This window comes from Stigmatopora argus, chromosome 1 (assembly GCF_051989625.1).
Source record: "Stigmatopora argus isolate UIUO_Sarg chromosome 1, RoL_Sarg_1.0, whole genome shotgun sequence".
Classification (NCBI taxonomy): Eukaryota; Metazoa; Chordata; class Actinopteri; order Syngnathiformes; family Syngnathidae; genus Stigmatopora; species Stigmatopora argus.
Genome location: NC_135387.1, coordinates 22,310,922 through 22,326,752, shown reverse-complemented (window position 1 = coordinate 22,326,752; position 15,831 = coordinate 22,310,922). Strand labels below are relative to the sequence as shown.

The window sequence follows — 15,831 nt, the reverse complement described above, 5'->3', positions numbered from 1 at the left end:
AATCCTTAATTATACAATGATGACTCTGAGTGCTTTTGTCTCCTTGAAGCGTCACGTGACTTGAGTGACAAGTTTGACATTCCAGGGCTGCGTCGAGCTTGTGTATAAAACGAGCGTTCACCTTTGTTCAAACATATTGTTGCAGCAACTCGCATCACAACTGCAAAGGTAAAATTACACAGCTGAAACCCTGATAGCTTAATCCCGGGATTTTAATATTTGACATACAAACCAAACAAATTTAGTAAATGAAATGTTTAAAATGATCTCTCTTTTCTCTTGTTTCGCAGATGGCATTTTCTCTCCACGGATTTCTTCTCCTTTGTGGGATCAGTGGCCTGTTAACTACAGGTGTAAGTCAAATTTCTATTACTTTATGCAAGACATAGCTGGGAATTCATTATGAATGTGGTTGCTTACTGTAGATTTTCTGCTCCCACATGCACTGTACATTCATTTTCAAGAGTGAAATTCATGACCAGTGATTCCGGTATTGAGAATATTTTTTTGTTTTTCATTACAGTGGTGTGACACCGTTAATGGTAAGCAACTTATCAATTGGAATGATTATGTTTTGATACCCTTTTTGACATTGCAGAATGGTCTGAAACTTTTTTTTCTTGCAGTTCCAAGTTGTCCTAAGAACTGGCATCGATTGGGAGATCGTTGTTTCCTCGTTATCGAGCAAAGTGAAACTTTTGCAAATGCTGAGGTAGCAATAATTTTATATACATAAATGGTTTCAACACATCACCTGAAAGTAAAATCTTGAAAAAAAATGTGCCCGGTTTTACTGACTTTGTTTAGAGCACCTGCCAATCCCTTCATGGGAATCTGTCCTCTGTTCGAGACAACATTGAAGATGCAGTAGTTCGTGCCCTGCTTGCTAAGAGTGTTGGACCATCTGCAGTCGCTTGGATTGGATACAATGACATTGATATGGTAAAGCATGTGCCTATGTAAAAAAAGAAAGCAAAAGCAGTCGTTGTCCTGGCGTGTGACTCATTCAAACTGTCTTCCAGGAGGGAATGTTTGTCTGGACTGATTCAGCTACAGAAACTTTCAATGATTTTAACAGCGGAACTGCCCCTGCCAACGTCGATGAGGACTGTGTCCTGTTATCTGCTGTTGAAAGTAATATGTTTTCAGTGTCTTTTGATTTATATCATGGAAAAACAAATATGAAAATGTCTGAATCTCACACGTAACACATTTGTTCACTCTTGTCTTGCAGCTCAAGAATGGGAGGACGTGGATTGCGATTTTGAAGCTCCATTTATCTGTTCCCAAAGTGTGCAATAAGACGTGACTGCCTACAACAGCATATCTTCTTTGTTAGGGGTGTCTCTTCTGAAGCACTAAATGACATCAGAGGTGTCTTCCTGTTTCTGCAATAATTGCAAAATGTCTTCTTTTCTAATCTTCACATGTGGTTGATTGCCATCAGGTAGAACAAATTTTGGATGGGCAAAGCATATCTCTCTAATAAACATTAAAAAAATCTATCCCCGCATCAATACATGTGTCTTTCTGCATCCACATTTGTTTGTGTGTTGTTCACTATTTTTGGCTCACAGAATGTCACAGAGAGCAACTCATTATTTTTTTTTATAAAGGAACCTGTTAGCCGCTCCTTCCACAGAGCCTTTCCACAAAATAGCTTTAAAACACAACACGAATAAGCGCAAAATATTAACTACCTTGCATGGTAAAGTGAGTCAGAAGTCACGCAGAGATTCTGAAATAAAAAATAAAAATAAAAAAGCTTCACTTGGTGAACATTTTCAAATATGACATTTGCTCATCAAACATTCCAAAAACACCTTTTTTTCCATAGAGTCTACGTTCCATGGACATAGCATAAACATAGGATTCTGCAAAAAGTGGACTTCATATTGACGTCAGAAATTATCTCCAAATTTAGCATGTCAATCATTCATTTTACTACTGTTTACGTGACTAGGAAATCCATAACTAATATGTAGCAGTGTGAAGATGAAGACTCCCTCACGTAGACAAACATTTGCACTCACAATCACACTGCCATCAAGTGGGAATTGAACCCACGCACTCTGCACAGAAGCAGGCGGACGGGCAACTAGTACAATAATGGCTAGTGGCCGAATATATAATATATTCCTCATAGGTGTATTTATAAACGATATAATCATTTTTGCCCCCAAAAAAGGCATTTAATCGAGAACTAACTATGGACTGCATGATTAACCTGCCTGATTAATCGCAATCAAATTTCTTTAGTAACTTGACACAATATTGGAAATACACCCATTAGACCAGCAGTTGACCAATGTGCTTACATTAGAATTAATGAAAATTAAAATAATTAAAACTAACATGGATATTGGGAGGGGATTTGAAGGTTGCTTTTATTTTTTTGAAACCATTATGCAACCACACTCAAATGATACAATACAATTAATGTCAATTCCTTGTAATCATTAGACCAATCCAAAAATCAATGCAGCCACATTATTTGATAACATTTGGAGATCAAATTAACAAGGAAGAAGTAACTAACTATCTTATGTATAACCAAAAAGAAGAGCAAGTGAGAAAGACGATAAAGAACGCACTCTTTCAATATCATTAAAGCTAAATGGCATTGGAAGTTTGCTTTGCGACTAAGCCATTGAAATGGTCATTGGTCAAGTGGGCAATTTGTCCAAATGTTATTTCTGTAATTTTTCTTGCAAATGTTGATATTTGTTAGGACACGATTTGTGCCTCTCTATTATCGGAACAGTTGTTAGGCACCATTCGACCTGATGTTTTAAGTTCAATCCCCTGCTCTAGGGCCCATCAAGGGAAGACTAGGATCTCTCCAGCAACTAGTTGCCATTTTATCTTTACTTATTCTGAGATTGTTTGTTTGTTGCCACCACTCGCTCATGGCGTCGCCAGCCCACTGCAGTTATAAACGTGCTCTGACGGGCTAGATGTGAGTAACCTTGACAGATGTGTTCTTAGCGTTTACCATGTCGTTAGAATATCAGCCTTGACACCTGCGTAATGTGTATCTCATGCTATTATTGCACCCAGAGACTTGGTGAACACTATATGAACACCGTATGGACACGCTGCCTGGTTGTGCTTGCGTTAATTCCTTTTTGAAAGGAAATGATTGTACATTTGTAATTATGAAATAAAACAAAATTCTGCCCTGATTTTTTTCTTCTTATTTCTTGTTCAAAAGTGACAACTATTGCAGTAAGATGAACCATAAAAAAATGAGTTATTTCGACATAAAAAGCAATTTGGCCGCGACAACATTTTAAACTTCTGGTACGAAAATTGTAATGTCTGTCATTAAAAAGCATCAGGTTCTCATCAAGATGGAGTTGTTTCTTTTTTCAAATTGAATAGTAATTTGATATTTTGCATTTACAAAGACAGGCATATTAAGTTTCTTGTGATATTGACCCTAATCATGTGCTTTTGATTCATATAGTGTATGTCATAAATACCACTTGTCAAGATTTTTTCCCTTTAAAGTAACACATTTGTACTCCCTATTAAAACCGTGAATATGGAGGTGAAAATTGTGAATCAGGGGACGGCTTATACGCGAGTTATTGTAAAATTCAACCATTTTAAGGGTGCGGCTTATACGCGGAGGAGGCTTATATGCGAGTAAATATGGTACTTAACACCAAACCACTAATCAGTGTTTTCATCCAAATGTTTGATGACGTACAGATTATATTACACAGTAAAGCATTGTCTCTGGATTAAAAAAACCTAACCATGATGTCGATTCAAACCAGTAAGGCAGCGTGATAATAAATGGGAATCCAATCTTAATACCAGAAAGTTCACAGTAATTGCACATTTTTAGGCATTATTGGTAGGGGCCTATTTTCTATTGAAAGAAGCACTTTCAACTCTATCCAAAAGAAACTCAGTGTCTGCCATTGACAACTAGACTAGACAACCAATCCATTGAAACTGGAAGGACTGTGACTGAATGCTCATCTTAAAGTGCTATTGACAGCACTAATCGTCCAATCCAAAATGGCAAAGGGAAAAATGGATTGGATGTCTTGAACAGTCACTCACAGCCAATAAGTTAACAATTGAGCGGAACATTTCCCAGAATGAATACGATGTGGCCAAAGATTTCAAGGAAATTACCGATTGGAAAACAAGCATCCTGAAGCAATTTCTCCACAAATTGCATTTTCTGGACCTGGTTCGGGGTGTCGCGCGCCTACTCCGGACCCTCGTGAGAATAAGCGGTATAGAAAATGAATTAATTTGATAGTTTACATGTTTACATTATTCTGTTTGAGCACTTCATTGAGCTATCATTCTCAACTCCCAGTTTTCACTCAGACTCAATATAATCAATACAGCAACTCAAACATTGTGCGAACATCGACAAGGTCTCTTGGGCCTTTTTTAAAATAATCATTTTAATGTGATTCGATTATTATAATGTTGATCCATTTGCCATTTTTTAAAATTAGCTCAGCATTGCGGGCTGTTACGACACAATGAATTTCTGGCATACCAACCGCAAGCAACCTACTGATGGGTGCAGTATAATCACCAACCTCGCCTAATTGGATTATACTAGGTGTGTTGTGCCAAATGACGTATAAGTCATTAAGAAGGAAGTCAATGGAAAATATTCTTGAACAATTTTTTAAATAACCTCTTCCTGCAAATGAGGTGCTTTTATAATTTTGATTTTTTTTCTTTACCCTTTTTAAAAGTTTATGGCAATATAGAAGTACCTACTTCAATGAATAAAACAAGGTTAAAAGCAAAGATTAATTCTCAGAGAGTCTCTTGTTATCTTGACGATTCTCCTTTGCACAAATTACCTGCCATTTATTGTCTTCAATATTCTGGAAAGTGGTTTTATAAAGTCAATTTTACCAGACCAAGCAGTCTCAAATTTAGATATAATAATAAATCCCTCTTTCTTTAGATTCTATAAAAGGCTATACTAGACAGAATCATTTTTATGAGGAAAGGGTTCAACTGGTGAAGTAGCATACCAAACAATCTATGTATGTATGGGTGTGTCATCTATTAACGAAGGTTGGGTACAGTCAGGGCGAAAGACATGCATCATTTAAGGTGTGTGATAATGAAAAGAAAATGACTGACTTATTTGACTAATTGTACCATTAGAACATTACTCTGTACGCAAGAGCACCGCCCTGCTTTTTATATCTTTTGTTTCCCTCAGTCCCCATTTGATTGCTAAGGACACATGCGTCAATAATTTCCTTGAACCACAAGCGTGTTGTGTCTTTTGTTTCCCCAAGTTCTTTTTTATTTTAGTCTCCATTATATTGTGAAGAAAACTTTCTTCAAACATTTCCCCACACCTCAGACGTCATTTATTTAATAATAATGTGAATTAGAATATGCATTTGACTAACCTTGACATACCTTTTCAAGTTAGGTACACGTGATTAACGTCCAATTGCCATACTGGGACTGAGAACTCGTTTGGTGTGTCACGTGACGTGACGATGATTGCTGTTTTTAACATTCCAGAGCTGTGTCAAATCTTCGTATAAAAGGACTGCTGGTCGTCATTTACAGCAAGGAGCATCTCCACTGCAAAGGTAACTTTACACAACTCAATTGATTAGAAGCTAAAAACTTTAAAAAGCTCAGCTGAAATCATTTTGTAACCCAAATAGTGTAACCATTACATTTTGAGATACTTTCCTTTTATAGTCAGATTATAACTGGCGTATGAATGTAAAAAGAAAAAAACTATATTTTCTGTCCTTGCGCAGATGGCATTCACTCTTCGTTTGTTGATCCTCTTTTGTGGGCTCAGTGGACTGTTGACTGGAGTTGTAGGTCTTCCCTTAATGACTTTAACCATTGCATAGTTACTATTGCTAATATTCAGTGATTTATACTCTTGTTTTTTTCCACAGTTGGGTCAGACAAAGAAAGGTAGCACACTTGTATTCCTTCTACACTGTCCACCCTAATCAATTTGACGGCATTTGACTTCCGATTGAATTGTTGCTTCCTCTAAAATGGTTAAAATTGTGATGCAGGCTACTGTCCCAAGGGTTGGACAAGATTGGACAATTACTGTTTTATCTACCAACATGACGAGAGAACCTTCGCCGATTCAGAGGTTTGGAAAACACCCAATAATAATGACATTTATTTGTTGTTGTTGATATTTTACAAGAAGTAATCCAACTATTGACTAACTCTTGACTCCATTTTTTTCTTTAGAGTGTCTGCAACATTCTTGGTGGGAATCTGGTCTCCATCAGAAATCGTCTTGAAAATGCAATTGTCCGTGAAGTGATTCGGCACGCAGCGGGAACATTCGAAGACACCTGGATTGGATTGCATGACCCAATCGCGGTAAAATATTGACCAGAAAAAAAACTAACTGTATGAATTGTAAACTCAAACAGGAAAGGAAAGAGGTGTCGAAGGATAGGAAACGACACATTCCTCATCGAGCTCCGCCTGCAGGTCGACGCTTGTCATTGGTTAATTGAATTGAAAAGTTCCAGTCAATTCAACTTATCCAAACTATTACAATCACCTAACTTTAAACCTTAGAATTGATTATGAATGCAAACGATAATTTTACACCGATTCCACATAATAGTCATCGCGTGAGAACAAAATTGAGTTTGATTACATGAGGCAAACAAACTGTGGGAGAAAATCTAAACTGTCATTTTTTATGACTCCTTCAAATGACCCTTTTTATTTTAGGATTACTCTTACTTCTGGACTGATGGCACACCTAATACTTTTGTGGATTTTGCAACTGGTCAGCCGGACAATATTGACGGAATGGAAAACTGCGTGGATATTGAAAGCGGCGGTTAGTAAAATTGTCCTTTCTGGAGCTTGTAGTTGCTACATAGAATATTTGTGGAGGATAATTTACTAATTATTTCTTTTGGCTTACAGATGAAATGTGGCACGACGACAACTGTGGCGACATGAATCCATCTGTTTGTGTTAAGCACATTCACATCATGAAGCACTAAGCGAGCCACCAGATTCTATAACACAATGTCTGACCTACAACTGGATGACAATAATAACCTAAAATCGGGATAGCCTTTTTATTTTGAGGTCTTCAAACTTTGTCTTTTTCTTCTTTTACACTTTTTCAATGGTTTTTGGTTGCAGTCTGTCGAAAAGATATGAATCTCTTGAGGCATAAAAAATAAAAGAAGGAATCTGTGCATTCAACTTGTTTGTGTGCTTTATATTTTCACTCAATCATCCTATTTTTAAAGGCTGTGCCCATGGAATCCAGCATAAAGTGCAAGGAAAGTGTGTACTCCTGTGACCAAGGTGTGTCTTTACGGTCATGTCTGGTGCATTTGGGAAGTTTGTGGAAGAAACATTTACTAAGCAGCAACAGAAGGGGTCTAGGTTTCGGCACAAAACAGGGTATATCAGGCGCAGATATTCAGATATGCAGATGAGCTGTCATGTAAGGTGGGCGCTAGAGTGTTGCATTCATTAATATGAAAATGGAAAGACACCTGATGATGTAGGGGTTCACTCGCTTAAATTCGGTCCGGTTAAGCAGAGGACCGATTCCCGCTCGGTGGCGGTATGGTTGTGAGAGTGAAAAGCCGTCTCCCTCTCTCTCTCTCTCTGTGTGCCCAACGGCTGACTGGCGACCATTCGGGGGTGTAGTCTGCCTTTCGCGCGTAGTCAGCTGGGATAGGCTCCATCAACCCCCACAACCCTTGCGAAGATGCGCGGTACGGATGATGAACGAGGGAAATTGGTCGTAGAGGGTGCTGGTGCCTATCCCAGCTTATTTCGGGCACCAGGCTGGGGACACCCTGGATTGTTGGCCACCCAGTCGCAGGTCACAAGGAGACCCATCACCCTCACACTCATACCTAGGGGCAATTTAGTGTGTTCAGCCAGCCAGCCTACCATGCATGCTTTTGGAATGTGGGAGGAAATCGGAGTACCGAGAGAAAACCCATGCAAGCCCGGGGTTAACAGGCAAACACCACACAGTGACGAATGACCAGGGGTCGAACCTTCGACACCAAAACTGCGAGGCCGACGCGCTAACAACTTGGCCGCCGGGCTGTCCTGAATCGATGATTTAAGGCAGGGGTCGGGAACCTTTTTGACAGAGAGAGCCATAAACAATTCCTATTTTCTAATGTTATTTTTTGAGAGCCATTCTCAGAATTGAAAAGTAAAAATACATGAAAATGTGTGATTTATTTTTTGGTCATTTCACCACTTTTGAAGTACAAGAAGTCTCCAAATTCTTTTGACAACATTGTTATGCTGCTAATAAATCAGTATCAATGATATCATGCATGCAGAAGAGTAATAAAAAACAAAATTATGATTAAAGTGGTGGTAGAGGTAGTGTCAACGCCACAGTGACGCTCCTATTAGTGCGTTCGGGACTCCGCTTTCTCACCAGTGATTTACCTATTTTACCTCACAGATTAGTGGAGAGCCATATGCACCCATGGAAAGAGCCACATATGGCTCCCGAGCCATAGGTTCCCTACCCCTGATTTAAGGCATGATTGTTACGATGAATGATTTTACATTTCTCAAACCATTCCTTTGGTTGTAGCAAGTTTCAGGGTGAACGTAATAGAGGACATGGATATGAATGAACGAGGTGAAAGGCATTCTTCAAATGCCAATTTCAAATTTACGGGAACATAATTACAAAAACTGCTGTAAAATGTGCCTTATCTCTGCACATATTCCCACCTAGTATCTAGATTTAGGCCTTTTCCACATGTAGCAGATTTTTAAAAATGAGAATTTTGCCCCCTCCATCGTGAAAAAAAACCTCCACATCCACACCAGCTAGTCTGTCACACAACTATCACCTACACTAAACCGGATGAGTAAAGTTTTCTGCATATTTCACGAGTTTCCCAGATGTCTTTCATTGTTTAACAAACCTTGAGTTCTGCATAACAGGTACAACCCTGTAATTTAGTGTTTAGCTTTAGAACCATAGCGGCAGGAGTGAACATTTTCTCACGGGTTCGAGGCCTGCTGCCGACTCCTGATTTTTTAGTTTACAATCATGATGAAAATTTACTGCGCATGATCGGAAATAGCAAAGCAAGCCATTGTTTATTTTGGGTTCCTTTTAGTGCATCATGCAAGTGACGCAAAGACTTTCTGCCATGGCTATTTTATTCTTAAACCTTGACATTTGTATCTTTGCTGAGAAAACATATGCAGGCAACGCTAGCACTACAATTGGATGTCAAATGGGCGACAAAATATTATAAAAAAATAAAACAGTGAATGTTTTAAAAACATTAAAGAAAAAAAAATCCTAACTTGTGCATGGAATGGTTGAATCCATTTAAACATCTCAACGTTGTATACAAGTATGTTCACTTGTTTTTTGTTTTTTTTTGTTTTTACAGTTTTAGCTTAACCCCCTGGTAAAATAGCAATCAAATTTGATCTGCGGTATTACACAAAAAGATCTCTGGCAGTGATCTGAACCAGAATCATTTTTGCTTTATTGAATCCAAAATTAAAATTGAATGATCACATTTAACAGTGCCCAAACACATGTATACAGCAATACACTTGTGAAAGAAAAAAAAAGTATGAAAAAAAAAAGTATGAAAAAAAAAGTAGGAATGGAGGGACCGCTTACAGCGTCTATGAGCGTCCAATTAGGGTTAGGGTTTGTCCAATTGAATTGGATGTCTATGAGCGTCTTATTGAATTGGACGTCTATGAGCGTCTAATTGAATTGGACGTCTCTGAGCGTCTAATTGAATTGGACGTCTATGAGCGTCTAATTTAATTCGACGTCTATGAGCGTCCAATTCGGTTAGGGTTAGGGTTAGGGTTAGGGTTAGGGTTAGGGTTAGGGTTAGGGTTAGGGTTAGGGTTAGGGTTAGGGTTAGGGTTAGGGTTAGGGTTAGGGTTAGGGTTAGGGTTAGGGTTAGGGTTAGGGTTAGGGTTAGGGTTAGGGTTAGGGTTAGGGTTAGGGTTAGGGTTAGGGTTAGGGTTAGGGTTAGGGTTAGGGTTAGGGTTAGGGTTAGGGTTAGGGTTAGGGTTAGGGTTAGGGTTAGGGTTAGGGTTAGGGTTAGGGTTAGGGTTAGGGTTAGGGTTAGGGTTAGGGTTAGGGTTAGGGTTAGGGTTAGGGTTAGGGTTAGGGTTAGGGTTAGGGTTAGGGTTAGGGTTAGGGTTAGGGTTAGGGTTAGGGTTAGGGTTAGGGTTAGGGTTAGGGTTAGGGTTAGGGTTAGGGTTAGGGTTAGGGTTAGGGTTAGGGTTAGGGTTAGGGTTAGGGTTAGGGTTAGGGTTAGGGTTAGGGTTAGGGTTAGGGTTAGGGTTAGGGTTAGGGTTAGGGTTAGGGTTAGGGTTAGGGTTAGGGTTAGGGTTAGGGTTAGGGTTAGGGTTAGGGTTAGGGTTAGGGTTAGGGTTAGGGTTAGGGTTAGGGTTAGGGTTAGGGTTAGGGTTAGGGTTAGGGTTAGGGTTAGGGTTAGGGTTAGGGTTAGGGTTAGGGTTAGGGTTAGGGTTAGGGTTAGGGTTAGGGTTAGGGTTAGGGTTAGGGTTAGGGTTAGGGTTAGGGTTAGGGTTAGGGTTAGGGTTAGGGTTAGGGTTAGGGTTAGGGTTAGGGTTAGGGTTAGGGTTAGGGTTAGGGTTAGGGTTAGGGTTAGGGTTAGGGTTAGGGTTAGGGTTAGGGTTAGGGTTAGGGTTAGGGTTAGGGTTAGGGTTAGGGTTAGGGTTAGGGTTAGGGTTAGGGTTAGGGTTAGGGTTAGGGTTAGGGTTAGGGTTAGGGTTAGGGTTAGGGTTAGGGTTAGGGTTAGGGTTAGGGTTAGGGTTAGGGTTAGGGTTAGGGTTAGGGTTAGGGTTAGGGTTAGGGTTAGGGTTAGGGTTAGGGTTAGGGTTAGGGTTAGGGTTAGGGTTAGGGTTAGGGTTAGGGTTAGGGTTAGGGTTAGGGTTAGGGTTAGGGTTAGGGTTAGGGTTAGGGTTAGGGTTAGGGTTAGGGTTAGGGTTAGGGTTAGGGTTAGGGTTAGGGTTAGGGTTAGGGTTAGGGTTAGGGTTAGGGTTAGGGTTAGGGTTAGGGTTAGGGTTAGGGTTAGGGTTAGGGTTAGGGTTAGGGTTAGGGTTAGGGTTAGGGTTAGGGTTAGGGTTAGGGTTAGGGTTAGGGTTAGGGTTAGGGTTAGGGTTAGGGTTAGGGTTAGGGTTAGGGTTAGGGTTAGGGTTAGGGTTAGGGTTAGGGTTAGGGTTAGGGTTAGGGTTAGGGTTAGGGTTAGGGTTAGGGTTAGGGTTAGGGTTAGGGTTAGGGTTAGGGTTAGGGTTAGGGTTAGGGTTAGGGTTAGGGTTAGGGTTAGGGTTAGGGTTAGGGTTAGGGTTAGGGTTAGGGTTAGGGTTAGGGTTAGGGTTAGGGTTAGGGTTAGGGTTAGGGTTAGGGTTAGGGTTAGGGTTAGGGTTAGGGTTAGGGTTAGGGTTAGGGTTAGGGTTAGGGTTAGGGTTAGGGTTAGGGTTAGGGTTAGGGTTAGGGTTAGGGTTAGGGTTAGGGTTAGGGTTAGGGTTAGGGTTAGGGTTAGGGTTAGGGTTAGGGTTAGGGTTAGGGTTAGGGTTAGGGTTAGGGTTAGGGTTAGGGTTAGGGTTAGGGTTAGGGTTAGGGTTAGGGTTAGGGTTAGGGTTAGGGTTAGGGTTAGGGTTAGGGTTAGGGTTAGGGTTAGGGTTAGGGTTAGGGTTAGGGTTAGGGTTAGGGTTAGGGTTAGGGTTAGGGTTAGGGTTAGGGTTAGGGTTAGGGTTAGGGTTAGGGTTAGGGTTAGGGTTAGGGTTAGGGTTAGGGTTAGGGTTAGGGTTAGGGTTAGGGTTAGGGTTAGGGTTAGGGTTAGGGTTAGGGTTAGGGTTAGGGTTAGGGTTAGGGTTAGGGTTAGGGTTAGGGTTAGGGTTAGGGTTAGGGTTAGGGTTAGGGTTAGGGTTAGGGTTAGGGTTAGGGTTAGGGTTAGGGTTAGGGTTAGGGTTAGGGTTAGGGTTAGGGTTAGGGTTAGGGTTAGGGTTAGGGTTAGGGTTAGGGTTAGGGTTAGGGTTAGGGTTAGGGTTAGGGTTAGGGTTAGGGTTAGGGTTAGGGTTAGGGTTAGGGTTAGGGTTAGGGTTAGGGTTAGGGTTAGGGTTAGGGTTAGGGTTAGGGTTAGGGTTAGGGTTAGGGTTAGGGTTAGGGTTAGGGTTAGGGTTAGGGTTAGGGTTAGGGTTAGGGTTAGGGTTAGGGTTAGGGTTAGGGTTAGGGTTAGGGTTAGGGTTAGGGTTAGGGTTAGGGTTAGGGTTAGGGTTAGGGTTAGGGTTAGGGTTAGGGTTAGGGTTAGGGTTAGGGTTAGGGTTAGGGTTAGGGTTAGGGTTAGGGTTAGGGTTAGGGTTAGGGTTAGGGTTAGGGTTAGGGTTAGGGTTAGGGTTAGGGTTAGGGTTAGGGTTAGGGTTAGGGTTAGGGTTAGGGTTAGGGTTAGGGTTAGGGTTAGGGTTAGGGTTAGGGTTAGGGTTAGGGTTAGGGTTAGGGTTAGGGTTAGGGTTAGGGTTAGGGTTATCTCTACTTTTCTTCAAATTTTGCCCCAAACTTGAAAAGGGGCCCCGATCTTTTCACAGCAGTCACAACTCAAATCCTTCCAGTTTACAGTTTTATTGAAGTTTATGGTGGTAGGAAGTGATTAGCTGTTGCTGAAAGGATTAGGTTGAAAACCTTAAAATGGGAAAGAGGGAAGCAAGCATGTGACATTTTTCAAACGAAAGGAAGGTACAAAGAATGCAACTTATGGTTGTGAGAAAGCAAACTAAGCATTATTCAGCTGGCATCTAAGTGGTGCTTATATTTGATCCTACCAGTTGCATGTGATCGGGTCTGAGGGTTAGTTCTTGTTCCTTTTTCTTTTTTGCCTGTCTTCTTCCAAGGCTGGACTACTGACCTTTTTGCCTGTCCTCTTTCAAGGCTGGCCTACTGAATTTATATCCTGGTTCATGACCTATGACCTCAGGCAGGAAATGAGGTGAGGAGAGTCTGATTGAGTTTTCCTTTCTGCCACCTGTTGGTCTGGAGGAGGGGCAGACATATCTTCTCCATAGTGTACTTGACAGTTAGGGTTAGGGTTAGGGTTAGGGTTACGGTTAGGGTTAGGGTTAGGGGTTAGGGTTAGGGTTAGGGTTAGGGGTTAGGGTTAGGGTTAGGGTTAGGGGTTAGGGTTAGGGTTAGGGTTTGGGTTAGGGTTAGGGTTAGGGTTAGGGTTAGGGTTGGACTTAGAGTTTGTCCAATGGAATTGGACGCTCAATAGACTTCCAATTCTTTTGAACAAACCCTAAGGGTTAGGGTTAGGGTTTGGGGTTAGGGTTAGGGTTAGGGTTAGGGTTAGGGTTAGGGTTAGGGTTAGGGTTAGGGTTAGGGTTAGGGTTAGGGTTAGGGTTAGGGTTAGGGTTAGGGTTAGGGTTAGGGTTAGGGTTAGAGTTAGGGTTAGGGTTAGGGTTGGAGTTAGAGTTAGAGTTTGTCCAATTGAATTGGACGCTCATAGACTTCCAATTCAATTGAACAAACCCTAACCCCAAAACCTAACCCCTAAACCTAACCCTCATAGACGTCCAATTCAATTGGACTAACCCTAACACCCTAACCCTCATAGACGTCCAATTCCATTGGACGCTCATAGATGTCCAATTCAATTGGACGCTCATAGACGTCCAATTGAATTGGACGCTCATAGAGGTCCAATTGAATTGGACGCTCATATACGTTGAATTGAATTGGATGCACACCATGTTGTGGAAAAACAATGTAACACTGTCATCACCAATGACCTTTGGCCATCTTCACTCCAGATTCGAGCATTGACTGAGCATACTTTCTAGCAACCGATGTTAAAGGACGGCGTCTGTCAAGGTTGACTTCAGGTACGAGGCGGGGGACACACTGAATTGAGGGCCAGCCAATCATAGAGCATTCGGAGATGGACACACATCATGCTTACACTCACACCTAAGGGCAATTTAAAGTATATTCAACCAACCTAAAATGCAGGTTTTTGGAATGTGCCAGGAAACCGGAGAAAACCCACGCAAGCTGTTTTGTGGAGAACATGCAAACTCCACACAGTGAGGCCCGACCTGGGAACGAACCCAGGACCGTAGAACTGTGAGGCCGACACACTAACCACTCATCTGCCAGGCCGCCCTGTGTTCGTCATATGTATTCAATACCTCATCTCATCTAATTTCTTGAACTGCTTTATCCTCATTAGTGTCGTGGGGGGTGCTGGAGCCTATCCCAGTTGTCTCCGGGCCAGAGGCGGGGAACACCCAGAATCAGTGGCCAGCCGATTGCAGGGCAATTTAGAGTGTCCAATCAGCCTATCATGCATGTTTTTCGAATGTGGGAGGAAATCCACGCAGGCCCTCCACACAGGTGGACGTGACCTGGATTTGAACCCAGGACCCCAGAGCTGTGAGGCCGGCGCGCTAACCACTCGCCCCACCGGGCCGCGATGTATACAATATTACCTCGTTTGTCACGGTTCATAGGTTCCAAAACCTGCGGCAATAGGTGAAATACTGTGATGTAGGGACAGTGTTTTTAAGGTGTCTATTAAATATTGTTTGTGTTTTTAAACCTTCTCTGTGCAATTTTTTAAACTCACAAAGGTAGACACTACCATCTAGTGGCTACTAAAATGTTCTTTAATTGTTACTTGCCTTTTTTTCTCCCTTTTAAAATGCTGTCTATACCAGGGGTGGGCAAACAATTCCACAAAGGGCCGCAGTGGGTGCGGGTTTTCATTCCAACCCATAAAGAGGACACCTTTGCACCAATCTGGTGTTCTGCAAGTGTAATCTGTGGATGGTTGTATATATATTTATAATTTAAAAAAATCCTGGCAGAAAAGCTTGATACATGATAAGTTTATCGTTAGGTATTTCCAAATTCACATTTCAACAAAAGAGGCATCTGAAGTCACATCCTTTAATTCTTGCAAGAAGAGAATACATCCACCCGTGTGTCCGGTCAAGATCATTCTAATAACTCGATGTCTCTCTCGCTAACTTATTCATAAGATTTTAACACCATGCCCCACAGAAGTCTAAACATTTTCAGAGTCTCATGACAATTTATCTCAGTTCTCAAAACAATTGTAGGTCTGTCGAATCTTCCCAAGAGAGTTTTGATGTGAACCATCCTGAGAAAAAGATGCTTACCAAAATAATCCAGAGTTCTTGTTGTGAGCCATCCTGAGAAGCCGATGCTTCCCAAAGCAATCCACCGTTCGATGTGAACCATCTTGATGCTTCCCAAAACAATTCACAGTTCGATGTGAACTATCTTGATGCACAGTTCTCTTGATGCGAACCACAGTCAAGAGATGTATTAAAATACCCTTTGTATTAATATCAATAACTCTTCGTTGCAAGCACATATATAATATAATAATATTGATACACATTTATAATAATGATAAACCTAACATTCCCCCCTGTTATTATATATTTGTACGCAATCCCATGATCATTTTTTATTTATGACAAATACAAATACACTTGGGGAAGTCCGTTTTCTCGATCTTTACCAGAATTCACCTTACTTGCATATCTGGCCTGAAAAAGGAAGAACAAAATCATTCTCATTCAACTCATTTTCATAATTTGCATAATCCTGGACATCAATGTTATCACCAGTAGGCTGTCTAATAAGCAGATACAATCCTTGTAATTCGGAATTTGTTAGAGCTACTGTATCAACCCTAAGTCGGTCTAGCAAAAAGCGAAAGCAGGGGATAAGACAATACCCACACATTGTCAAAGTATTAGCCAAAACAGCTATTGATATCACCT

At 41.2% G+C, this 15,831-nt stretch overlaps 1 protein-coding gene across 1 annotated transcript; it reads left to right on the top strand.

Annotated features, from left to right (window-relative positions):
• The first annotated feature begins 92 nt into the window (after nt 1-92).
• LOC144078820 (macrophage mannose receptor 1-like) lies at nt 93-7,227 on the top strand. Its single transcript, XM_077607215.1, has 14 exons — nt 93-168; nt 291-353; nt 524-542; nt 627-712; nt 808-960; nt 1,023-1,134; nt 1,235-1,291; nt 5,581-5,603; nt 5,781-5,843; nt 5,928-5,946; nt 6,054-6,136; nt 6,241-6,375; nt 6,739-6,850; nt 6,940-7,227. The coding sequence occupies exons 2-14, from the start codon at nt 291-293 to the stop codon at nt 7,017-7,019; spliced, it is 1,005 nt and encodes a 334-aa protein (XP_077463341.1). The 5' UTR covers nt 93-168; the 3' UTR covers nt 7,020-7,227.
• Nucleotides 7,228-15,831: the final 8,604 nt, after the last annotated feature.